The sequence below is a fragment of the Macaca thibetana genome, chromosome 3 (assembly GCF_024542745.1).
Source record: "Macaca thibetana thibetana isolate TM-01 chromosome 3, ASM2454274v1, whole genome shotgun sequence".
Taxonomy (NCBI): domain Eukaryota; kingdom Metazoa; phylum Chordata; class Mammalia; order Primates; family Cercopithecidae; genus Macaca; species Macaca thibetana.
Window position 1 is genome coordinate 103416183 of NC_065580.1, and position 27011 is coordinate 103443193.

At 45.1% G+C, this 27011-nt stretch overlaps 1 protein-coding gene, 1 long non-coding RNA gene and 1 pseudogene across 4 annotated transcripts in view; 2 read left to right on the forward strand and 1 right to left on the reverse strand.

Annotated features, from left to right (window-relative positions):
• Window positions 1-27011, reverse strand: part of LOC126950102 (uncharacterized) — a 480177-nt gene that overhangs the window by 13971 nt on the left and 439195 nt on the right. The window contains exons 2-3 of one of the 2 annotated variants that reach the window (XM_050783286.1): window positions 14446-14757; window positions 408-438 (exon numbers count right to left, since the gene is read on the reverse strand). In XM_050783286.1, the coding sequence (XP_050639243.1) occupies window positions 408-438; window positions 14446-14757 (343 nt within the window). Of the gene's footprint in view, window positions 1-407; window positions 439-14091; window positions 14396-14445; window positions 14758-27011 lie in introns of those variants that run through there. The other variant, XM_050783288.1, reaches the window with a different exon arrangement.
• Window positions 1-27011, forward strand: part of LOC126950111 (uncharacterized) — a 189675-nt gene that overhangs the window by 13656 nt on the left and 149008 nt on the right. The window lies entirely within an intron of this gene.
• Window positions 23111-23531, forward strand: LOC126950107 (60S ribosomal protein L7a-like; annotated as a pseudogene). The gene has a single exon (XR_007724055.1). The product of XR_007724055.1 is annotated as a 60S ribosomal protein L7a-like (transcript).

Genomic DNA, 27011 nt, shown 5'->3' on the forward strand with positions numbered 1-27011 from the left:
CTGGATGAGCTGTCGGGTCTCCTCGGACTTTACTGCTCTCTGAGCTGCTGATACTCAAGAAACCAACACAGGATGGACCGAGGGGCTGAGCCAAGCAAGGCTGACAAGAAAAGGAGGCAGCTGAGCTTAAAGATGCTGTCTCCAGTCAGAGAGAAGGGGGCCATGGCCAAGGAACCCATGTGGGCCTGCATTAGTTCCTCAGGGAAGGGAAACATGGCTGATGAAATTTCCACAAAGGCAGAGGTTTGTGACAACACTAAAAATTATGACTCCTCAGTCATCTGCAGGAAAGAAACAGACTTTTCATAAAAGGGTATTTAAATGTCATGCAACCATTTTTCATAACAAGTTACTGAGTCTGTAAGTATGTCTAGTGGAATAACCAAGAGTACAAACTTCACACTAACCTCGATAAGCCCAGGAGGAGGTTTTTCATAACTGGAAAACAAAAAACAAAACCATCAACCATTTTAATGGGAATATAACATATTTTTATGAACAAAAGGCAGCAGCCAGGTCAGAATAAAAAGGATATTCTTAGTGAAAATTCAAAACTACATTTACTATATTATATCTAAAACAGTTAATAAAATATGCTCAGCATTCCGGATCCCATATAAATAAACTGATGAGATAACACATCCTGCAGAGATCCAGAAATTATGTTCATTGAAATAGCTAATGTCTCTCAGCACAATGATCTTTCTTGGAGGAGAAAGGAAAGCAAGAGGTTGCAGGGAGAATATGAGGTGAGAAGACCGTGGGTACTCTGGTTCCAAAACATCACTGTGTTTTTCTCAGGTTACTGACCTAGCATAACATCCACATACTCAACAGTGAACAGGCTCCTGGGGGAAACGGGTGCAATCTGTTCCAGCGCAATGTGGGTGGCACAGTGGAGGATGCACAGAGCTACATGGACAGGCCTGTCCCAGAGGCGCCCTCACCCATGGGCCTGCAACACCAGCTCCAATTCCGCCCGCTCGCCCGCCTGCCTACCAGATTTACAGATGTTGAGGCCAGGACACAGCACCCCAAAAATGACTGCAGAGCACCAGAATATGCCACCCTAAAATATGCCTCACTGGCATATTAACTATTTCAAGCTGATTACTTTGAGAAACTGTAGACAAGGAGTAGCCCTGAAAAGCTGCCATTTTGTAAGAGAAATTTACATTGATTATATAAAGGAAATTTACATTAAAATAAGGGAGTTTGCATCAGGAAAAGAGCTGCTCCTAGACAAATGTTATTACATGAAAGACTTTTAGCTACATAAAAAGGCAAACTTTATTCACCATGTTTCCTCCCCCATCCTCCCATAGTTTATCTCGACCCCTCCTCCAGAAGCCCCAATCCCCTGTTTCTTCCCACAGCTGGGGATGCTATATAAAGTTCCTCTGGTGCTTCTTTGAGTCTCATATTTTTGGGGGACTCCCATGCATAGACATGTAATTAAGATTTTTTTTCCCTCCTGTTAATCCGTCTTATGTTCATTTAATTGGTGGCCTAGACAAATAATTTAGAAGGGTGTAGGGAAGCCATTTTTCCTTCCCCTACACAGACAGGTATTACCTGGGAAGGGCAGAACGCTTCTCCTCCCTGTGCTAGGCAGCACCTGCCACCAGAGACTGGCCAGGCCTTCCTTATTTCCATCCAGGGACTGAACCTGAGGGAGACCCAGAATGCTGAGCACGCAAAATCTGTATTTGGGACAGGCGGGGAGATGAGAAGGAAATTCTGCAGGCGAGGTTCGTGCACTCAAAAGGGCAACTCAGATTCTTAGAGGGATTCGCACCTCCCCAACAAAAGTAAGACAAATATTAGTAGCTCAGATCTGTGCCTTAACCCTCTAAACCTACAAGGAAGTACTCATTTTAATACTTCAGAATGGCTGCAAAGTATAGGAACACTTAATGATTTAATGTTCTCTTCATCCTGACCTATTCCTTATGAACTGATTTTAGAGACCCTTTTGGAACACAGTAAATATTGGAGGAGGGAGGGATTAGGGAGAACAGACTAAGGAAAAAGTGAAATGCTTTCCTTTCCATTCGCCTCCAAGGTGTCAGAGAAAAGGACTTTGCCAGAGTATGGAGGAGAAATGGCACAGTTCCCTACAGCAAGAAAGATTTCCCTTTGGCTTCATCTGTGGACACTGTCAAAGGACTCCTCTCACCCTCACTATCACTGATCCATGGACTAGGAGAACCTACTCCACAAAGATTACATAGTAAACAACTGGGTAGTAGCGGAATTAGCTTTTTAGGTATGATACAGTGCTTTTCCAAAGTAAATACTTAAAATATTTTCTAATGGAAAGCTATGGTGTGTCATAAGCAAGAATAATGGTAAGATGATACAGTCTACCTGCAGCCATCCTTTAGAGGTGTTAATTCTATGCCTTGGCCGCTCACGCCTGTCATCCCAACACTTTGGGAAGCTGAGGCAAGAGGATCACTTGAGGCTAGGAGTTTGCCATCAGCCTGGGCAACATAGCAAGACCCCATCTCTACAAAATAAAAAATTAAAGGGCCGGGTGCAGTGGCTCACACCTGCAATCCCAGCACTTTGGGAGGCTGAAGCGGGTGGATCACGAGGTCAGGAGATCATCCTGGCTAACATGGTGAAACCCCGTCTCTACTGAAAATACAAAAAATTAGGTGGGCGTGGTGGCGGGTGCCTGTAGTCCCAGTTACTCGGGAAGCTGAGGCAGGAGAATAGCGTGAACCCAGGAGGCAGAGCTTGTGGTGAGCCGAGATCGCACCACTGCACTCCAGCCTAGGCAACAGAGCAAGACTCTGTTTCAAAAATAATAAATAAATAAATAAAAATTAAAAAATATTATACCTTATGCACAGAGGCCTAAGAAAGTTTGGAAGGGAGGTGGTAAACTCTATGAAAATATCCAATAATCCAACAAATAATTATTTTTGCCACAGGAGCTGAAAAACAACATATGGCCAAACTAAGTTCCAAATTCCTGAAAAATATGTAACTATTTTGCCTAGATGGAAAAGGAATACAATAGAACTGCACATTCTGAATTCTATTATTATTTGCAATGGCATTTCCTCAATAGTCCATTTTACAACTGTTCCCACCAGTTTAAGGGGGGACTGATGCTTTTTTCCCCGGGACTAAACAATTCATTAGTTTATGTAGCAGATTAAGATATTTCCAAAGTTTAAAACAATATTCAGCCAGGCATGGTGGCTCACACCTGTAATCCCAGCACTTTGGGAGGCTGAGGTGCATGGATCACTTGAGGTCAGGAGTTAAAGACAAGCCTGGCCAACATGGTGAAACCCCATCTTTACTAAAAATACAAAAATTAGCTGGGTATGGTGGCACACACCTGTAGTCCCAGCTACCAGGGAGGCTGAGGCTGGAGAATCACTTGAACCCGTGACATGGAGGTTGCAGTGAGCTGAGGTCACACCACTGCACTCCATCCTGGGCGACAGAGCAAGACTCCATCTCAAAAAAAAAAAAAAAAAAAAAAAAAAAATTAAGCAAATGAAAAAAACTCAGGCTCTTATTAACTACTTTAAAAATACAAAATAAATCATAGGCCACTACTATTTGATGCAAAAGTGAATGACATTGCATAGTAATACTTATGCTAATATTAACTACTAATTTAGCAAAAATTATTATAATATGGCTACATAGGAAGGATGGAGACAAGGGTAGTAAAACAACTAAAATCTTACCTACTCTGTCCTCAGTTGAATAGCTGTAGAGACCAGAATATGCTACCTCAAAGTACACCTTTTTGGCTAAGGATCATTTTGAAAAACAGCAGACACAGGGGAAACTCTGAAAAGACAGCAGAAGTCACCCTTTTGTAAGAGAAATGTTCATCGATAAAGGAAATCTCCATTTCAGGTGAGATCCTTTTTTTTTTTTTTTTTTTTTTTTTTTTCAGATGGGGTCTCTCTCTGTCACCCAGGCTGGAGTGCAGTGGCTTGATCTCTGCTCATTGCAACCTCTGCCTCCCAGTTCAAGCGATTCTCCTGCCTCAGTCTCCTGAGTAGCTGGGATTACAGGTACATGCTACCACGCCCGGATAATTTTTTTTGTTTTTAGTAGAGATGGGGTTTCAGCATGTTGCTCAGGCTGGTCTCGAACTCCTGACCTCATGATCTGCTTGCCACAGCCTCTCAAAGTGCTGGGATTGCAGGCATGAGCCACCGCGCCTGGCCACAAGTGAGACCCTTTCTATACAAGAAAGAGAAAAATGTCTCTCAATCACAAGAGAATGCTAACAATGGAGAAAGCACAGACACAAACCTGCATAACAAACCTTAACTTTATTTATTATACTTTTCTTGGTCACTATACCATAGCTCAGTTCCCCCATATCTTTCTTTGATTTAGCTGAACATGGTGTTTAAGCCTGAATCCAAAACCACTTCTTTGAGATTTTTCATTCCACTGGGTAACTCCCATGTATATAGAACATATACATGGTAATAAACTTCTGCTTGTTTTTTTCCGCCTGAACCTTCCGCCTGCCAGGTTCAAGCGATTCTCCCGCCTCAGCCTCTTGAGTGGCTGGGATTACAGGCATGTGCCACCAGGCCCAGGTAATTTTGTATTTTTAGTAGAGACAGGGTTTCTCCATGTTGGTCAGGCTGGTCTCAAACTCCTGACCTCAGGCGATCCACCTGCCTCAGTCTCCCAAAGTGCTGGGAGTACAGGCATGAGCCACTATGCCTGGCAATGTTTATTATTATTATTATTAACCTTCTGTTACAGGGACCCTGGACCTTAGAAGAGTAGAAGGAAAAAAAATTTTCCCCTTAAATAGGTAATGTCCATTATGGAATCAAAAAAGGCAATATAAGGCTGGGCAGGGGGGCTCATGCCTGCAATCCTAGCACTTTGGGAGGCCAAGGTAGGAGGAATCCTTAAGTCCAAAACCAGCATGGGCAACACAGCTAGACCCTCTTTCAAAAAACCAGGGAGGAAAGGAGGAAGGGAGGGAGGGAGGGAGGAAGCAAGGGAAGAAGAGGGAGAGAGGGAGGGAAAGAAAGAAAGGCAAGAAACATGATTTTAAAATAAACAGTTACGGCCAGGCATGGTGGCTCATGCCTGTAATCCCAGCACTTTGGGAGGCTGAGGCGGGCAGATCACAAGGTCAGGAGATCAAGACCATCCTGGCTAACATGGTGAAAACCTATCTCTACTAAAAAAACAAAAAATTAGCCAGGCGTGGTGGTGGGTGCCTGTAGTCTCAGCTACTTGGGAGGCTGAGGCAGAAGAATAGCGTGAACCCGGGAGGCGGAGCTTGCAGTAAGCCGAGATTGCACCACTGCACTCCAGCCTGGGTGACAGAGCGAGACTCTGTCTCAAAACAATAATAATAATAATAATAATAAAATAAGCAGTTACTTTCCAGATGAAAAAACTAAGAGTTTCCTCACAGAAGTCTTGATGGGGGAGAGAGGTGCAGAGAATATACAGGGTAACTGGGGTCTCAAACCACAATTTTTTTTTTTTTTTTGAGACAGAGTCTTGCACTGTTGCCCAGGCTAGAGTGCAGTGGCATGATCTCGGCTCACTGCAAGCTCCACCTCCTGGGTTCACGCCATTCTTCTGCCTCAGCCTCCCGAGTAGCTGGGACTACAGGCGCCCGCCACCACGCCTGGCTAATTTTTTGTACTTTTAGTAGAGACGGGGTTTCACCATGTTAGCCAGGATGGTCTTGATCTCCTGACCTCGTGATCCGCCCACCTCGGCCTCCCAAAGTGCTGGGATTACAGGCATGAGCCACCACGCCCGGCCTTCAAACCACAATTTTTTTAAATTAGCCTTTCATTGTGAGTTCACTTGGGTCAAGAAAAAAAAAAGCCTTTGGTACTATTCTGTTGCAGGAAGTCAGGGACCCTGAACGGAGGGACCAGCTGAAGCCATGGCAGAAGAACATAAATTGTGAAGATTTCATGGACATTTATTAGTTCCCCAAATTAATACTTTTATAATTTCTTATGCCTCTCTTTACAGCAATGTCTGAACATAAATTATGAAGATTGCATGGACACTTATCACTTCCCCAATCAATACCCTTGTGATTTCCTATGCCTGTCTTTAATCTCTTAATCCCATCATCTTCGTAAGCTGAGGAGGATGTATGTCACCTCAGGACCCTGTGATGATTGCATTAACTACACAAATTAATTGTAGAGCATGTGTGCTTGAACAATATGAAATCTGGGCAACTTGGAAAAAGAACAGGAAAACAGCAATGTTCAGGGAACAAGAGAGATGGCCTTGGACTCTGACTGCCAGTGAGCCAGGTGGAACAGAGCCATATTTCTCTTCTTTCAAAAGCAAATAGGAGAAATATCGCTGAATTCTTTTTCTCGGCAAGGAACATCCCTGAGAAAGAGAATGCGCCCCTGAGGGTAGGTCTATGAATGGCCCTCTTGGAGGCAGCTGTCTTTTACTGTCGAAGCCAAAGGGATGAAATAAGGCCCTGGTCTCCTGTAGCACTCTCAGGCTTATTAGGACGAGGAAATTCCCGCCTAATAAATTTTGGTCAGACAGGTTGTCTGCTCTCAAACCCTGTCTCCTGATAAGATGTTATCAATGACAATGCGTGCCTGAAATTTCATTAGCAATTTTAATTTCGCCCCATCCTGTGGTCCTGTGATCTCACCCTGCCTCCATTTGCTTTCTGATATTTTATTACCTTGTGAAGCATGTGATCTCTGTGACCCACACCCTATTTGTACACTCGCTCTCCTTTTGAAAATCACTAATAAAAACTTGCTGGTTTTATGGCTCGGGGAGCATCATGGAACCTGCTGACATGTGATGTCTCCCTCGGACATCCAGTTTTAAAATTTCTCTCTTTTGTACTCTTTCCCTTTATTTCTCAAACCAGCCAAGACACTTAGGGAAATAGAAAAGAACCCACGTTAAATATTGGGGGTGGGGTTCCCCCGATACTATTTGATTAAACAGTTTAAATTGCATGACGTATTACTTTGGAATGAATAACATTTGATTTAAAAGCAAACAAGTCTCTGAACTAGCCAAAGGAAACATATTGAGAGTCCGTCCAGTCAGTTGTAAATCTCTGAAACTAGAAAATCCCAGTGCTCTGAGAATCTTAGTTCATTTTATGCTGATATAACAGAATACCTGAGACTGGGCAATTTACAAGGAACGGAGATTTATTTCTTACAGTTCTGGAGGCTAGAAAGTCCAAGGTCAAGGGGCCAGCATCTGGCAGGGGATTTCTTTGCTTCATCATTCCATAGGAGAAGGCAGAAGAGCAAGAGACAGCATGGGTGGTGGTGGAGGGCAAACTCATGTTTTTATCAGTAACCCACTTCAGCAATAATTAATCCACTCTTGAGATAAGAGTGCCTATTAAGGGCAGAGCTGGCTGGGTGTGGGGGCTCACACCTGTAATCCCATGACTTTGGGAGGCTGAGGCGGGTGGCTCTCTAGGTCAAGAGATTGAGACCATCCTAGTCAACATGGTGAAACCCTGTCTCTACTAAAAATAGAAAAATTAGCTGGGCATGGTGGCGTGCACCTGTAGTCCCAGCTACTCAGGAGGCTGAGGCAGGAGAATCGCTTGAACCTGGGAGGCGGAAGTTGCAGTGAGCCGAGATCACGCCACTGCACTCCAGTCTGGCGAGAGAGTGAGACTTTACCTCAAAAAACAAACAAACAAAAAAAAGGGCAGAGCCCTCCTGACATAATCACATCTTAAAAGTCCTATCTCTCAACACTGTTACATTGGGTATTAAATTTCAATAAATGAACTTTTTGAGACAAGAGTTTCACTCTGTTGCCCAGTCTGAAGTGCAGGCCTGATCACAGTTCATTGCAGCCTCAACCTCTCAGGCTCAAGTGATCCTTCTACCTCAGCCTACAGAATAGCTGGGACTACAGGTGCACACTACCATACCCAGATAATCTTTATTTTTATTGTAGAGATGAGGTCTCAATATGTTGGACAGGCTGGTCTCAAACTCTTGGGCTCAAGCAATCCGCCCACCCAGGCCTCTCAGAGTGCTGGGATTACAGGCATGAGCCACTATGCCCAGCTCTCCAATACATCAACTTCAAGGACACATTCAAACCATAGCAGAAGTAAACATCTGGTTTTGCTAGTTTATAGATCTATATTACTTAGCTGGTGAGGTTCCATTTTATCATTTGCAAAAGTAGGTTATAATCTCTCTGCTGTCTAGGAGCTACAAAATAAACACATGGTATTAACCACTGTGTGGCATCCTACAGCTAAATATACTGAGCGTCGGGCAGGGCCAGACCCTGCCTGCAGTTAGGCTAGAGAAAGATCTTTAAACATCTGTCTTGCGTGGGAGACCAAGAGCACCACCTGGTGACTTGAAAGGGCTGAAATGCCCAGTAATGTGGATGCCCACAACACAGGGTCTCTATCCTGCAACCACTGCCCTGTTAAGGTGAAAAGTCATTCAGCTCTTGGGCCACCAAAAAGTAGGCCAGACTCCACCAAAAATAAAATGCATTTTGTATCCAGTCTCCCAGAATTCTGATTATGAAGGATTTCAACTTGAGGACCTTTCCTTACATGACCCATATAGCATAGGTAACAAAAGGTGCCTGTGACAGAAACAAACTGTTGACTGAGTGAACATCACACTTATGTCAACCCACAGAAAAAGCAGAAGGCAAAATTAATGTCAGTAGAGAGCTTATTTGAGCCAAATTTGAGGACTGCAAGCTGGGAGTATCAATTTAAGTTGTCCAGAATATACACTCCTGGGTGGTAGCCCTCAAACTTGGACCAAATGAACTCTATACTTAATTTAGCTTCAGTTTTTTCCTTTGGGTCAAAATATCTGGCATAGTCGGGAGAATAGCTCCCTCCCTCCACCACTGCCCAGTGTTTCTCTCTGAAAGTGGCACTCAGCATGAACTCCTATCTCTGACTTTCCTAAGTTAGGGGATCAGGATGTTTAATTTGCTTTGGTTTGGGGCCACAGTCTTGTTGCATTGTGACCTTTCATTATGGAAATTGCGCTTGTTTCACCCTGGACCAACCTCTCTTGGAGTTGCTTTTCCTAATTTATGATCATGAATACTTCCCTCTGAAGATTAAAGGCACTCAAAGGCATTCGCTCCCTCTGGCCCATTAGGGAACCCTAAATAATTAGAGACTTGGCGAAGTGCCAGGACTTTGTCCATAACATTCAGTGGCCTTACAGGGTTTCTTTCCTCTGTGAGAATCTCTGTACCCTCTCACTCTGCCAGTGAGTATGCGTAAAGGCTGGTCATCTTGCATTTGTGAGCCCTCTGTGACCCTCAGGGGATTCAGAGTTTCTGAGGCACGTAAGAGAGGAGACCTAACTCGGTGGTGACACACTGAAGTGATACACTCACAAGTGGCACATTTAGGCCCAAAACACTGCCCAGAGTCATGAATGATTCAGATCTCTAAATTATGGGTAACAAATCATCCAGGTCTGAGGACTCCCCATGGAGGCAGCCTCCCTCGGAGACACCAGCTGGTTTTATGTGCAACACCCGCTTAGTTTCATCTTATAAGTATTTGCACACATTGGCCCACATGACTCGAGAGGACCACAAATTATGATGGCCAATATTGGGGGTCTTTTAAAATGCCTAAAGTAATTCAATTTTCTGCACAATTGGGAAAAGCTGGGTTTAGAATCAGACAAATTAAATGGGAGATCTCCTTTCTGTTTGTCCTGGCTGAAATCTGATCGTAAGAGACACAAAAAAATTTTTTTAAAGAGCTCTGTGGTTGGCCGGGTGCAGTGGCTCACGCCTGTAATCCCAGTACTTTGGGAGGCTGAAGCAGGTGGATCACGAGGTCAGGAGTTCAAGACCAGCCTGACCAACACGATGAAACGCCATCTCTACTAAAAATACAAAAATTAGCCGGCCGTGGTGGCACACGCCTGTAATCCCAGCTATTCTGGAGTCTGAGGCAGGAGAATCACTTGAACCTGGGAGGCGGAGGTTGCAGTGAGCCGAAATCGTGCCACTGCGCTCCAGCCTGGGTGACAAAGTGAGACTCTGTCTCAGAAAAAAAAAAAATAATAAAAAAAAAGCTCTCTGGTCACAGTCAGCTGCTTAATTAAAGGCTGATATTCAGGCTATAATTTTTTTTTTTTTTAAACTAAAAAAAGGCCTTTCTGCTTTTTCTCTTTTCGATCCTATTCCTGATAATATTTTTCAGTCAACTGAAACCCCCTTAAAAAAATGCTGGAGGCCACTGTTTGCTTCCTACCTTGTTGGCATGATTTTGGTGGAGAAAAATGTAAAATTTCATTGGCCTTTTAGAAAGCTGAAAATCTCCCAAACTGGCCTAATACTTAACTCTTCCATTTCCTTACACTTCTGCTCCTTCTCCCTTTTGCCATCTTTGGTAACACATAGGAGACTTCTGGCACTCCTGAGACCCCTGGAGGACATGGAAAAAGGGGCCATGCCCACCCTTTTTTGGGGTCTTCAGTCTTTCTCATGGAATCTAAGAGTCATGAGTAGGCTTCTCTCAGGTCTATGGCTCGGCTCTATTTTGCACAGAGTATCTGGATCTCTTTGGCTTTTGGAGTATGACGTATTACTTTGCATTGCAGGGGAGAACTTGACATTTGCATATGCGATGGCTGGCAAGTCACTGGCAAAAGCTGCAGTTTTAGAAGTGGCTGACAGCTATTGCAGTGAATGGTCATTACTGAAGGAGGCAACTTGTTTCTTTCCCTGTTTAGATTAAAAAGGCGTGCTCTGAACACTTGAAGACTCCTGTGGGAGGGGGGCTGATTGCAGAGCAGACTGATGGAGTCAGGTCACCCACCAGCCTCTGTGAAACGTCCTTGTATTGAGGAAAACTGTGGAAAGAATTCACACCGGTTCGGTGGTATTTCCCTCTTCTTGGGGACCTGGGATTCAATGTAAAAGTAGGATCCTTGATTTTTAAAGATCTGAATGTTCTGCCTTTCAGCTCTGCCTGCTTTTCACATATTTAAATATTAGGCCCTGACAACTGCAACTTCTTTCACTGCCCTATTCACTAAGAGGCTCCATCCTGAAGTCAGTAATCTCATTAAGAAACAATCTATCTGGCTCATGTCTGTAATACCAGCACTTTGGGAGGCTGAAACAGGCAGATCACTTGAGGCTGGGAGTTCGAGACCAGCCTGGCCAGCTTGGCGAAACACTCTACTAAAAATACAAAAACTATCTGGGTGTGGTAGCAGGCGCCTGTAATCTCAGCTACTCAGGAGGCTGAGGCACGAGAAACTCTTTTTTTTTTTTTTTTTTTTTGAGACAGAGTATCGCTCTGTCTCCCAGACTGCAGTGACGCCATCTCGGCTCACTGCAAGCTCGGCCTCCCGGGTTCACGCCATTCTCCTGCCTCAGTCTCCAGAGTAGCTGGGACTACCTGTGCTCACCACCATGCCCGGCTAGTTTTTTGTATTTTTAGAGAGACGGGATTTCACCGTGTTAGCCAGTATGGTCTTGATCTCCTGACCTCGTGATCCGCCCACCTCAGCCTCCCAATGTGCTGGGATTACAGGCGTGAGCCACCGTGCCCGGCAGAGAATCTCTTGAACCGGGGAGGCAGAAGTTGCAGTGAGCTGAGAGAGCACCACTGCACTCTAGCCTGGGCGAAAGAGGGAGACTCTGCCTCAAAAACAAAAGGAAAAAAAAAAGGACGAAGAAACAATCTATCAAACTAAATCAGTTGACAAAACGCAATTTCCTGACATTTAGCTGGCTAATTTGAAACTCTTTCCAAAAAAATAAAAAAATAAAAAAAAAAAGGCTTGCTCTGTCGCCCAGGCTGGAGTGCAGACCACTCCTGGACTCAATGCAACCTCCGCCTCTGGGTTCAAGCGATTCTTGTGCCTCAGCCTACTCAGTAGCTGGGATTACAGGCGAGCGTCACCAAGCCTGTCTAACTTTTATATTTTTAGTAGAGACAAGGTTTTGTCATGTTGGCCAGGCTGGTCTCGAGCTCCCGACCTCAAGTGATCTGCCCACCTCAGCCTCCCAAAGTGCTGGGATTAAGGGCGTGAGCCACGGGCGCCCGGCCTGAAGCTCTTTATAAAAGAAATCTATGGCCGCGCACGGTGGCTCAAGCCTGTAATCCCAGCACTTTGGGAGGCCAAGGTGGGTGGATCAGCTGAGGTCAGGAGTTTGAGGTCAGCCTGGCCAACATAGTGAAACCCCATCTCTACTAAAAATACAAAAAAATTAGCTGGGTGTGGTGGCGCACACCTGTAAGTAACCCCAGCTACTTGGGAGGCTGAGGCAGGAGAATCATTTGCACCTGGGAGGCGGAGGTTTCAGTGAGTCAAGATCGTGTCACTGCACTCCAGCCTGGGTAACGGAAAGGCTCCGTCTCAAAAAAAAAAAAAAAAAAAAAAAAAAAAAAAAAAAAAAAAAGAAGGAACGAAAAAGAAAAAAAAAAAGAAATCTACATCTATTAAAAAAAAAAAAGTTCCATTTGTAAGGGCATCTCCCTTGGTGGACCTAAACCACTAGAAAATTTCAGGATGGGGAAGACATTGGCTTAAAGTTTACATAACAAACGGTACGGTACCTCTGTTTAAAATACTTTTCCTGGTAATTTTATCTTAACCAGTTTTTAACCTATGCCTTTCTTTGTCTCAGCAAATAATTCTGTTTAGGTACAAGTTCTGTGTCTTTTAGATGTAAATTTTTAAATTTTGTTATTAGTTTTTTTATTTGTTATTTTGTTTAATAGGCTTTTGAAAGTGCAAACTTAGGGTTGCCTAGTTACCAATTACTTAGTGTAGTGGAACAGATAATCAAGAGACTGATAGTCTAAAGTGGACGATCACTAAGTGGACGATCTTAGTGGATGATCACTTTAGACGATCATCTAAAGTGGGCACAGACTATTAGAAAACTGGCTAGTGAAGAATCTTATAAAAGATAAAAGATCTGCTTCTGTTTGTATGTCTATGTTTATATGCGTTACAGCATGTCATATTTCATTACCAAATATATGAAAAAGTTCAAATTAATTGGCACCAAAATATGCCACCCCGACATATTGATGACTCTGAGCTAAAAGAAACTGAGAACCAGCCAACACAGGAAAACTTCACCTCGCCGGCAACTGCTCCCGTTTTGTAAAGAGAAATTTACATCTTTAAAGGAAATTTCCATGAGTAAACGTATCTGTATCAGACAGACAGCTGCCTGGAGACAGCTTTCATCACCTGAGAGCCTTACAAAGCAACCTTTATTCATCATACATTTTGACCCTTCCATAATTTGTGTCCACCACGCCCCAAAAGGCCCACGCCCTTCTTTCAGTCTCCCATTTTTGTGGCCCTCCAGTGCATGGGTATGTGAAAAGTTTTTCTCCCCGTCTCTACTAAAAAGTACAAAAAACTAGCCGGGCGAGGTGGCGGGCGTCTGTAGTCCCAGCTACTCGGGGAGACTGAGGCAGGAGAATGGCATAAACCCGGGAGGCGGAGCTTGCAGTGAGCTGAGATCCGGCCACTGCACTCCAGCCTGGGCGACAGAGCGAGACTCCGTCTCAAAAAAAAAAAAAAAAAAAAAAAAAGAGTTTTTCTCCTGTTAATTGTCTTACGACAATTTAATCTGTCAGCTAAAGAACCCAGAAGGATAGAAGGAAGCCATATTTCCCTCCTTTACATTTGAATCTTCTTGACACCACACTCTCCCGGGTCATCTGGACCCTCCTTGAACTGGAGCCAGGGGAGCGCAGGGCCTCCCAAGTCAGGGCCCGAATTCCGCGTGGTGCCGAGCGGAATTGGTGGTGGCGGCTCCCTGGATGCCCACCCAGGACCCCGGTAAAAAAAAAAAAAAAAAAAAAAAAAAAATCCCTCCAACCTGGAGAGAACAATTCCGCCTTTGTTCTACCTGGCATCGACGTGGCCAGTCCCCGCCGCCCATTCTCTCTTCTTCCCGGCCTCGCCACACCAACACTGCAGGACCCGTGTCCTCGTCCCTTCTCCATAGCAGAGGATGAAAAGAACGGGGTTTCTCCACGTCACAGTGGCTCAGGGAACTCGGGTGGAGCGTGGGGGCAGCGTGCTGGGCTGAACTTGCCTGTTCGGTCCACAAATGCTTGACTCCCCCAAAAGAGGCGACGCCCACACCAAAGCGGGGGCGAGGAGCGCAAACCGTTGCCGCCTCCCCGGGTCCAGGCCTCAGCCCACCTGCGCCGCGGCCTCCAGGGCCCCTCCGTGGCCGGGCGGGCCTCGCTCCCCACCCAGTGAGGACTAGAAGTCCCGTCGCAGACACCACGTTCCTCACAGGCCCGCAGCCCTGCCTGCTCCTGGGGGCTTGGAAGACCCGGCCCAGCGCCCACCACGGCGCCCGGCGCCCCTGTTCCCATTTTGTCCCTAATTTTGAAGACGGGCGACGCGCGGACTGCGGCTCAGACAGCGGCTAGAGACTCACAAGGACTCCAGGTGCTTGAGCTGCTGCAGCTGCTGCGCGCCGTGCCACCGCCGCTTCTGCTCCCGAGCCCGCTGCAGCTCCTGATCCGGCGGCTCCCGCGGCCGCCACGCGCCCCCCGCCCCCTCATCCTCGCGCCCCGGCTGGGACGACATCGCGGCACCCGCGGCGCGGCTCTGGCTGCGACCAAAAGGGCACTTCCTCCGCGCGGCGCCCCTTCCCGCCCCCGCCCCGCGACTCGCCCGGGAGGGGACCCGAAGTCCCGGCCTCGGCCGCCAAATCCTCGCTTCCCAGCGGCCGGCCCCAAGTCAGTGCGCAGAGCCCCAGAGCCCAGCCGCTAGCCCCCTGCTGCCGGTGGGCGGGGAGCGCCCCCTAGCGGCGGCTGGAGCCGAGGCGGGGCGGAGCCCTGGGTGGGAGCCTGGGGGAGCTTCCCGGAGCCTCAGGGTTCCCGCCCGGGCCACACCCACCTCCCTGCCCCTTTGAGGTCTCCGACCGGGGCAAGGGGTCTTGTGCAAGTCATGTTTGTAGGTCCCCAGTGACAAGACACATGGGAGCTGCTCATTACATAGTAATACGATTCAGCCATTTTTGGAAGAAAGCAATACTCTGCATGTAAATTCTCCAATTTTCAGGTCATATGATCCATGCTTAAAGCATAGTCAATGTATATTGTATTTAGCAAGGTATATGTTGTGGAGATGAAAATAAAAGCTACCATACACAGCACTTGTTATGTACTAGTCAATGAGCTAAACCCTTAATAAGAATGTCTTTAATCTTAAACTTAAGTGTTATTACCACCCTTACAGTGATCTACACATTCAGTGCAATCCCTGGCAAAATCCCACTGACTTTTTTTTTTGCAGAAATAGAAAAGCCAATCCTAAAATTCATATGGAATCTAAAGGGACACCTTCCCTGGGCCTCTTACTTGTTTTGCAGCAAGTAGGTGCAAGTAGGTTAATGTGGCATATTAAATTTATTGATTTGTGTGTGTTAAACCATCCTTGCATTCCAGGAATAAATTCCATTTGGTCATAGTGCATTACCCTGTTAATAAGATATTCAACTTGTTTCCCTACCATTTTGTTGAGAATTTTTGCATTAATGTTAATAAGTGATTTGGGGGTGTAGTTTTCTTATAATGTCTTTGTCTAGCTTCGTATTAGGGTAATGCTAGCCTCAAAATGAGTTAGGAAATTTTCCCTTCTCTTTAATTTTTTTGGAAAAGGTTGAAAAGAATTGGTGTTAGTTCTTTAAATGTTTGGTAGATTTTGTCAGTGAAGCAATTATGTCCAGAGCTTTTCTTTGGTGGTAGATTTTATTTTTTATTTATCTTTAGAGACTTGCTAAAATGGCTCACGCCTGTAAGCCCAGCACTTTGGGAGGCCGAGGCAGGCAGATCACCTGAGGTCAGGAGTTCGAGACGAGCCTGACCCACATGGAGAAACCCCATCTCTACTACTAATGCAAAAAATTAGCTGGGTGTGGTGGCACATGCCTGTAATTCCCAGCCACTTGGGAGGCTGAGGTAGGAGAATCACTTGAACCTGGGAGGTGGAGGTTGCGGTGAGCCAAGATTGTGCCATCGCACTCCAGCCTTTGCAACAAGAGTGAAACTCCATCTAAAACAAAAGAAAGAAAGTAAGAAAGAAAATAACTACAGTTACAAACCATTGTTACAATACAAGGTTTTATAATTACCTGATTATTTATCTTTATTGAGATCTTTATTTCTTCATATAGCTTCTACTTACTGTCTAGTGTTCTTTCTTTCATTTCTTCTTTTTTAAAATTTATTTTTGTCTTGTTTTTCTGAGAAAATCTCGCTGTATCACCCAGTCTGGAGTGCAGTGGCTCAATCTTGGCTCACTGCAACCTCCACCCCCAGGGTTCAAGCGATTCTTGTGCCTCAGCCTCCCGAGTAGCTGGAATTACAGGCATATGCCACCACACCTGGCTAATTTTTGTATTTGTAGTAGAGATGGGGTTTCACCATATTGGCCAGGCTGTTCTTGAACTCCTGACCTCAAGTGATTCACCTGCTTTGGCCTCCCAAAGTGCTGGGAATACAAGCATGAGCCACAGTGACTAGCCTAGTGTTCTTTTATTTCAGCCTGTGAAACTTCCTTGAGCCTTTCTTTCAGGGCTTGTCTAGTGGTAATAAACGTCTTTGACTTTTGTTTATCTTGAAATGTCTGAATTTGTCCCTAATTTTTGAAGGACAGTCTTGCTCGATATAGGACATATGATTGATGGTTTTTCCTTTTAGCAATTTGAATATATCAGCCATATGCCTTCTGACCTATAAAGTCTCTGATGAGAAATCTACACATAATCTAATTATGGATCCCTTGTCAGATGAGTTGCTTCTCTCTTGCTGCTTTAAAGATACCCTCTTTGTCTTTGTCTTTCAAAAGTTTGACTGTAATGTGTCTTGTTGTGAATCTCTTTTGAGTTCATCTTAATTGGAATTTGTTGAAATTCTTGGATTTTTATATTCACACATTTCATCAAATTTGAGAAGTTTGGGCCATTATTTATTTAAATAGTCTCTGTGCCCCTTTCTGTTTCTTTCCTCATTCCTGGACTCCCACAATGCATAAATTGGTTCACTTGATAATGTCCCATTGGTCCCTTAGGCTCTCTTCACTTTTCCTTCTCTTTTAATTTAATTTTTTGTTGTTATTGTTGTTGTTAGAAATGAAGTCTCACTATGTTGCCCAGGCCGATCCTCAAGCAGTCCTCCTGCCTCCTGAGTAAGTGGAATTACAGTGTATTACAGGGATAGATCATGGGCAATTGCATGGAGATAGTCCATAAGAGCTGGCCAATTTTATGATTATTTGAAGACTTGCATCAAGATAAATAGTTGCTTTTTTCCCCTTTTAGAACATGGTTCTTCTTGGAGAATATGTTCACATTCATTTTCTATGAAGCGCCACTCTTTCTGAAATTCTTTTATGATTCAGTATACACCAACAGCATTCTCTATTACGTTTTCCCATCTTCTGTGCCATGTTTCTTTGTTGTTTGAGGTATGCAGAAATCCATCTCACATGCACTCATATACAGACCACAGATTTAGTGGAGACAGTATCACTGAACAGCAACAGTAAAGACATAAGTGTCTTTACTGTTGTTGTTGTAGACAGGGATCTCACTATGTTACCCAGACTTGTCTCAAACTCCTGACCTCCGGTGATCCTCCTACCTTGGTCGCCCAAAGCAATGGAATTACATGAGCCACCATGCCTGGTCACATAAGTGTCTTTTTAAACTTCCATACACATAATTATTTTTGAACTAGTGAGAAACTTCTCTGGCTTCTTCAGGCAAATTAAGCTTTAATTAATTAAAAAGAAAAAAAAAAGCTTCTGGAGTGTCAGACAGAAAGAATACCAATGCAGGAAAATGACATGGTGGTGGTGGTGGTGGTGTTGTTGTTGTTTGGGTTTTTGTTGTTGTTGTTGTTGTTTGTTTGTTTCCTTTTTGAGAAGGAGTCTCACTCTGTTGCCCAGGCTGGAGTGCAGTGGCATGATCTTGGCTTACTTCAGTCTCTGCCTCCCAGGTTCAAGTGATTCTCCTGCCTCAGCTGGGATTATAGACGCGTACCACCACAACTGGCTAATTTTTGTGTTTTCAGTAGAGACAGGATTTCACCATGTTGACCAGGCTGATCTTGAACTCCTGACCTCAGGTTATCTGCCTGCCTCGGCGTCCCATGTGCTGGCATCACAGATGTCACTTTTGGCTGGTTATGGTGGCTTCCATCTGTAATCCCAGTACTTTGGGAGGCTGAGGCAGGAGGATTGTTTGAGGCCAGGAGTTTGAGGCCAGCAAAATAGGGAGCCACCATGCCTGGCCTTTTTTTTTTGAGACAGAGTCTCACTCTGTCACCCAGGCTGGAGTACAGTGGCACAATCTCAGCTCACTGCAACCTCTGTCTCCCAGGTTCAAGTGGTTCTCATGCTTCAGCCTCCTGAGTAGCTGGTACTACAAGCACACACTACCATTCCTGGCTAATTTTTGTATTTTAAATAGAGATGGGGTTTTGCCATGTTGGCTAGGCTGGTCTTGAACTCCTGACCTCAATTGATCTGCCTACCTCGGCATCCCAAAGTGCTGGGATTACAGGCATGAGCCACAGCATCTGGCCCTCTTTTTATATTTCTTAAAAAGGTGTTCAATTAGACATTAATTTTAGCTATGCTAAGGCTGGAGTGCAGGGGCATGATCACAGCTCGTTCTAGCTTTGAATTCCTGGGCTCAAGCAGTCCTCCTACCTCAGCCTCCCAAAGTGCTGGGATTATAGACATGAACCCTTTTATTTAATCCCTTTAGGGTAAAAGAAAAGAAAGAAATTGTCCAGGCACAACCAGTGAGCTTAGAGTCAGCAAGCAAGTAGTCTAAAAATGTTAAGATATAATTTTGTGCTGAAACCAATTGAGTCAGGTTTCTCTCACTTGCAATTGAAAGAGTTTTGAATGATTCACATATTTGCCATGTTAGATATATAACAACATGATTTATTTTCTCACCAAGAAGACCCAGGGATCAATATTTCCACTGAAGCAACTATCAGTCAAGGCTCTTTTGAAAATAACAATGAACTAAAATCCAAATCAAACTGTTTTAAGGGAAACAAAAGGAATTTATTGGCTCACATATGTGAAATGTCCAGGGGTGAAGCTTCAGGAATGACTGTATCTAGGTGCTGAAATTATACAGTCAGCACTTTCTCCCTCTCTCAGCTTCACCTTCCTTTGTATTGATTTATTTTCAGGTAGGTTCTCTCATGGTGGTGGCAAAGATGGGCACTAGAAGGCATAGATGGCCACCAGTTTAGCAGCCTCCACTGAAAGAAATTTTAGTTCCAAAAAACTTCCATGTGTTATACTCATTGACTCAGCAAGCATCATGCAGCTCTGAAGAAAGAAAAAATCCCTGTGGTCAGAGAGATGCAGTGCTCTTTATAGTGGCAGCAGGCAGACAAATGCCTAGGCAGATAGGGGCAGGTCCCTGGAGAAACCCCACCTTCATGCTGAAGACAGTTTAAAACCTGAAAGCCAAGCTACAGGTCAAATCCATGGACCAGATTGAGAATCCATCTTCCCATTTGACATGCTTTCCTCTGATTGATTCCCCACCCTTCACCTATTTTACATATGCCTACCCTTTCCTAATTGGTTTTCTACACTGCCATACCCACCTTTGAGGGGTGCCTTTGCTTTAGCCTTTCTTTGCATACTCACAAGCCAATCAGCATGCACTTCCCTATTCTGAGCACATAAAAGCCCCAGACTCAGCCACACTGAGAGCAAAACCAACTGACAGGGTGGGGGGGGTGTGTGGGAGACCACCTCTGCATCCCCTCTCCACTGAGAGCTATTCCATTGCTCAATAAAGTTCTTCTCCACCCTCCTCACCCTTCAATTGTCAGTGTATCCTCATTCTTCTCGGACATGGGACAGGAGCTTAGGAACCGCTGAATGCATGTACATGCTATAACACAGGAGAGCTGGGACACACCTGGCCCAGCCATAGGCTGAGCCAATGCACAAGCTAGACTTGGCCCAGGCAGACCGAGTAGGCAGGGCACCTCCTGCAGCAGGTAGCATGCCTGAGCAAGGCCCAGGTGGAGGTTGCACCAGCTGGAGGACCCTGGCTGGCAAAATGACTGAGAAAAATCCTGCATCACTCTGGCCAAGCCTAGGTTACATCCCTGCCATAATTACCAGGGGTGGAATCAGCTTTACCCCAGTCATGTAGACTGACAGTGGGGAAGGGGTAGTTCTGGAAACCAAAATCAATGTGCTATTACTTAAACACAGAGAGAAAGAGACAGAGAGACAGAGACAGAGAGAAAGAGAGGGGATGCTGGGTAGGGAAAGTAACAAATGTGCAGTTCAATAATCTGACAGCCTCCCCCAGTACCAGCTCCCGGGCTGCATTCTAGTCATCTCTTCTTGATAATTATGTTCACCTAAAAGAAAGAAGCTGAGGCAAAATTAATGTAAGTAGAGAGTTTATTTGGGCCAGGCTTGAGGATTGCAGCCTGGGAGCATAGATTCAAGTTGTCCTGACTATGCACTCTAATTAGCAGCACTTAAAAGTGGAATTTTTTTTTTTTTTTTTTTGAGATAAGGTCTTGCTCTGTTGTCCAGGCTGGAGTGCAATGGTGTGATCATGGCTCACTGCAGTCTCAAACCTCCTGGGCTCAAGCGATTCTCCTGCCTCAGTCTCCCATGTAGCTGGGACCATAGGTGTGTGCCACCATGCCTGGCTAATTTTTTAATATTTTGTAGAGATGGAGTCTCCCTATTTTGCTGGCCTCAAACTCCTGGCCTCAAACTATCCTCCTGCTTCAGCCTGGGATTACAGGTGGAAGCCACCATAACCAGCCATAAGAGGATTTTTGAAAGTAAAAAGGTGGGGGCAGGTGGTAGGCGATACAAAGTTGTCAGGAATTCTCACTGGCTTACAAAATTAACATTGATTAGTGATTAGCTATACACTGTTAAACTATAAGGTATGGGTTATAGTGTCCTGTGACATTGTTAGGTTAATTTATTGCTACTTGTTGCAAGAGCAAGTAGTTTCTTTCTTTCTTTCTTTCTTTCTTTTTTTTTTTTTTGAGATGGAGTCTTGCTCTGTCTCCCATGCTGGAGTGCAGTGGCGTGATCTCAGCTCACTGCAAGCTCCGCCTCTGGGGTTCACTCCATTCTCCTGCCTCAGCCTCCCAAGTAGCTGGGACTACAGGCGCCCACCACCATGCCTGGCTAATTCCTTTTTGTATTTTTTAGTAGAGACAGGGTTTCACTGTGTTAACCAGGATGGTCTCCATCTCCTAACCACGTGATCCACCCACCTCAGCCTCCCAAAGTGTTGGGATTACAGGCGTGAGCCACTGCTCCCAGCCAATAGCAAGTAGTTTCAAGAGATGAATACATAGTTCAAGGGGAAAGTGGAATGTGATTTGTGTTTCACTTCATGTCTGTCTTAGCCTCACAATTTAAAAGAATTGGTATTCCCAATATAAGATTTTTTTTTTCTTTTCCCAATTTGTGTCTTAGAGCTTATAAAGCAGTGAAAATTCGTTTTACTTTTTATATCCACCTGTTTATGTGAATTCAGGTTCATTACATATTTTGACACCAGACTGAGAAATTTTTTGACGGTGGGATGTGGTGGCTCATGCCTGTAATCCCAGCAATTTTGGAAGGCTGAGGTGGGAGGATTGCTTGAACCCATGAGGTCAAGTGTGCAGTGGGCCATGATCATGCCACTGCATTCCAGCCTGGTGACAGAGTGAAACTGTTTGAAAAAAACAAACAAAACCAAAAAACAAAAAAAAGAAAAAGAAATGCATTACTCACATTTTGAAACTTTTGGGGAGAGCAGATCAGGTGCCTAAGCCAGTCCAAAAACGGCTTTGACAAAGCAAAAGCAAGTGGCCCTGGGATTACTGCAGTTAGGGGTGGAACCTGGGTGAGCATTCCTGCACAAGGACCCAGGCTTTGTGTGGCTTGAACTTCCCCCTACAGTGCCAAGAGAAGGAGTGCATGCGCTTTCTTTTTTTTTTTTTTTTTGACACGGAGTCTTGCTCTTTGCCCCAGGCTGGAGTGCAGTGGCGCGATCTCGGCTCACTGCAAGCTCCGCTCCCCCGGGTTCACGCCATTCTCCTGCCTCAGCCTCCCGAGTAGCTGGGACTACAGGCGCCCGCCACCTCACCCGGCTAATTTTCTTGTATTTTTAGTAGAGACGGGGTTTCACCGTGTTAGCCAGGATGGTCTCGATCTCCTGACCTCATGATCCGCCCGTCTCGGCCTCCCAAAGTGCTGGGATTACAGGCTTGAGCCACCGCGCCCGGCCGGAGTGCATGCGCTTTCTATCGGCTCACTTACCTGTGGGTAAGAGGGAATCGTGGAAGTGGAGCTTGAAAGTTTTCAGTCGTAGAACACCAAAAATGCAGTCAGGTTCTTTATAATATGGGGTCACATCTTAAATCTCGCCCAGTTTTCTGATACCAAGAGATTCAATGCAATAATATACCATCCATTAACCAATGGATGGTTATGGAATCCTTTCCCTGGTGATTATAACTTTAAAGCATTTTTTTAACCCATCATCCTTTAGTTTATGCCTGTTTAATCTGGTAGGATGTGCAGGCACAGTCCATTTCCAGAGAGAGAGAGTAAAGTGATTGTTAGCCAACCATAAACACATACGGAGGCACCCTTCACTTTGTACTGTGGCACCTAGCCCACACAAGTGAGGAACGCTTCTGTTTGTACTCTCTCGCTGTCGTATTATCCTGTCCATGAGCCCCTCGGTTTGTTTTTTATTTTGTTCTTCTGCCCCTCCTAAGATACCAGATTCATTCTTGAGACCAGCCAGGCAGCCTTGGTGTTGACCCACTAGCGGTGGGGCAGCTGCACCTGATCCTTAGCCTGTGTTACTGGACAGGTGTCAAACCTTTAAAGTAAAAACAAAATCCTAAACCCTGGCTGGGCCTGGTGCCTCATGCCTATAAGGCTAGCAATTTGAAAGGTTGAAGTGGAAGGATCTCTTGAGCCCAGGAGTTGGAGACCAGCCTAGGCAACATAGTGAGACCTTATCTCTACTAAAATTTTTTTTTTAATTAGCTGGGTATTAACTTTGAAATTTACTGCTTTTGGTCAAAATCCACTCTTCAGCTAATGCTTTCTTCCAGCTGGTTGTCTTCTTGCCTGCTCTGTGTTGTAAAATGAGGGTCCCTTACTGCATTATCAAGGGGAAGGCAAGACTGGGACGTCTAGTCCACCGGAAGACCTGCTCCATTGTCACCTTCACATAGGTGAACTCGGAAGACAAAGGCGCTTTGGCTAAGCTGGTGGACGCTATCAGGACCAATTACAACGACAAACACGATGAGATCCGCTATCACTGGGGCGGCAATGTCCTGGGTCCCAAGTCTGTGGCTCGCATCGCCAAGCTTGAAAAGGCAAAGGCTAAAGAACTTGCCACTAAACTGGGTTAAATGTACACTGTTGAGTTTTTTGTACATAAAAGTAATTAAAATAATACAAATTTTACTTCAAAAAAAATTAGCTGGGTATGGTGGTGCACGCCTCTAGTCCCTGCTTCTTCTGAGGCTGAGGTGGGAAGATCACTTGAGCCCAGGAGGTTTGAGGCTGCAGTGAGCCATGATCACACCACTGCACTACAGCCTGGACAACAGAGTGAGACCTTGTCTAAAAAAAAAAAAAAAAAAAAAAAAAAAATCCCAAGCCCCTTCAAGTAACTGAACAGACCCCATATTGGCCAAGTGGACCCCAGAGTAACTTTGAAAATGAAGTTCTTGGCTGGGCATGGTGACTCACACCTGGAATTCCAGCATTTTCAGAGGCCAAGGCAGGAGGATCTCTTGAGGCCAGGAATTCAAGACCAGCCTGGGAAACACAGTGAGACCTCATCTTTACAAAAAAAATTTAAAAATTAGCTGGGCTGACCGGGTATGGTGGCTCACGCCTGTAATCTCAGCACTTTGGGAGGCTGAGGAGGGTGGATCACGACGTCCAGAGATTGAGACCATCCTGGCCAACACGGTGAAACCCCATCTTTACTAAAAATACAAAAATTAGTCAGGCGTGGTGGCACATGCCTGTAGTCCCAGCTACTCGGGAGGCTGAGGCAGGAGAATCGCTTGAACCCGGGAGGTGGAGGTTGCAGTGAGCCGAGATCGCATCACTGCACTCCAGCCAGGTGACAGCAAGACTGTCTCAAAAAAAAAAAAAAAAAAAAAAAAAAATTAGCTGGGCTTGGTGGCGCACACCTGTATCCCAGCTGTTTGGGAGACTGAGGTGGGAAGATTACTTGAGCCTGAGAGGTCAGTTCTGCAGTGAGCCATGATTATGCCACTGCACTCCAGCCTGGGCAGACAGGGTGGGGATCAGGCACACCTCCTTATATGCCCTCCCTCACTAACTATGATTAACCTTTCTTCCCTATGGACTTAGAAGAAACCAGCTCTTTCAAAAGATTCCACCACTGATGTCAACCAATGGGGATGCTGCCCTTTCTTTTTTGACCTGGTAAGAGACCCAGTAGGGTTTTCTTTTTTTTTTTTTTTTTTGAGACGGAGTCTCGCTCTGTCGCCCAGGCTGGAGCACAGTGTACGGATCTCAGCTCACTGTAAGCTCCGCCTCCCGGGTTCACGCCATTCTCCTGCCTCAGCCTCCCGAGTAGCTGGGACTACAGGCGCCCACCACCTCGCCCAGCTAGTTTTTTTGTATTTTTTTAGTAGAGAGGGGGTTTCACCGTGTTAGCCAGGATGGTCTTGATCTCCTGACCTCGTGATTCGCCCGTCTCGGCCTCCCAAAGTGCTGGGATTACAGGCTTGAGCCACCGCGCCCGGCCAAGACCCAGTAGGGTTTTCACCTCCTCTGCTTCACATTTGGACATCAGAGGGTCAAAAACCCCACCTTCAGATCATGCCATCCTGGCCATTTTTTTGTTCACGGAACCCATGAAGGGGCATGATGCTCAGTGTTTCTCCTTTCATAAATATTCATGACTCCTCCTATAGCTTATTGAATATGTATATTTGGCCACACTGTCCAGCATACATTCCTGTTCCCTTTGCCCCTCCCTTGAAGTGTCTGTTTCTGGCTTCTGGCAGGAGGCTGTGCTTCACAGCCTGTCAGAATGGCCACCTGCAGGCTGCAACCCTTTCTGAGAAATAAAGTTCTCCTTTCCAGATTTATGAACCGCCTTATTCTTCAGTTGACAATGTATACCAATGAAAAGATGGATGAAGACATAGATAGTGGTGGCTCATGCCTGTAATCCCAGCACTTTGGGAGGCCAAGGTTTCAGGATCGCTTGAGCCCAGGAGTTCAAGACCAGCCTGGGCAACATAATGAGACACCATCTCTACAAAAAATGCAAAAATTAGCTGAGCATGGTGGCACGCACCTGTAGTCCCAGCTACCTGGATGCTGAGGTGGGAGGATCACTTGAGCCCAGGAAGTCACAGCTGCAGTGAGCCATGATCGCACCACTGCACTCCAGCCTGAGCAACAGTGTGAGACCCTGTTTTTAGTTTTTTTATTTTTATTTATTTATTTTTAAAGACATAGGTAGCTAGAGTAATACAGAGATGAAAGGGAGATTATTCACACACGCGTCTTAAAATAGAAATTCCTAAATTTTATTTTACTTAAAGTTAACAGAAAATGACATATTTGTGAAATTAAAGGAATTTTTTTTACTACTAGAGATATTAATTCCCAAAAGAGTCATTTAACACTAAGAAAAATGATTATGGTTACAAAAACTACTAAATGGGCATATTTCACAGCACACACACAGACATATGCACACAGCCACACACACACAACTCTAAGAGTGATTCTGTGTTTTCTAGGGGAGAAAATATAATTTATTTTCTTTCTCTCATAGGTTCTTCGTTGAAACGGCCTCCTAAAAATAAAAGTCGGCAGAAGTTTGGCTGGGCGCTGTGGCTCATGCCTATAATCCCAGCAATTTGGGAGGCCGAGATGGGTGAATCACCTGAGGTCAGGAGTTTGAGACCAGCCTGGACAACATGGTGAAACCCCATCTCTACTAAAAATACAAAAAGTAGCCAGGTGTGGTGGCCTGTAAGTCCAGCTGCTCAAGAGGCTGAGGCAGGAGAATCTCTTGAACCTGGGAGGCAGAGGTTGCAGTGAACCAAGATCGTGCCACTGCACTACAGACTGGGCAACAGAGCAAGACTCCATCTCAAAAAAAAAAAAAAAAGTGTATTAAGTCATTGCTGTACCCATCACACAGGAAAGGATTCTCAGTTCAAATGGATTTCTTTCTCAAGGCAGTGGCTTAGGGGCCTTGCTTAAATAGTATTTTAACAAAGACTCATAAATCCTATAGTGACAAGAGAGCATCTTCAGGTTTCCAAAAGGTAGGAAAATGTCAGAAGGTAAATCTATGGGAAGAGTAAAGTCTCTGGCGCTTTTGTGTATGAGCTTATAAGCAAACCCTGCAAAAGCCCGTCTTTAGGCGGGAAAGGCAGAGAGGAGGCAGGAAGACCTTTTGTCTTTGTAAGTTGCCGTCCTGCCATCAGGCAAGCAGGGGGAAGGGTAGAGTGTCCCCTGCCCTTTAATCTTCAGCTCTACAATCCCTAGTATATTACGGAGGAATATTTTGGTTTCTTTCAGTTTTAACCACATATTTCCACTTTTAAAGCATCCATTGACATCCTGGTACACAGTAAAACTTTCTCTTTGGTAGACTGCTGCAGAAATCCAATTCCAAGAGTGTCTGTGAGGACTTCATCACTGTTACACTCTCTCCCACCGCTCCCTTTTGCTGCCCTCTTTATTATTATTGCTTAGAATTCTTCTTCTTTTTTGGCTTATGGCTCTGATGTGGCTGGAAGGTGCACGGTCTTAGAAGAGGAAAAGGATAGCTTGGGATTTAAGCCTCATAAGGCCAGTATCATACATATTGTATTAGTCCGTTCTCATGCTGCTATGAAGAAATACCCGAGACTGGGCAATTTATAAAGGAAAGAAGTTTAATTGACT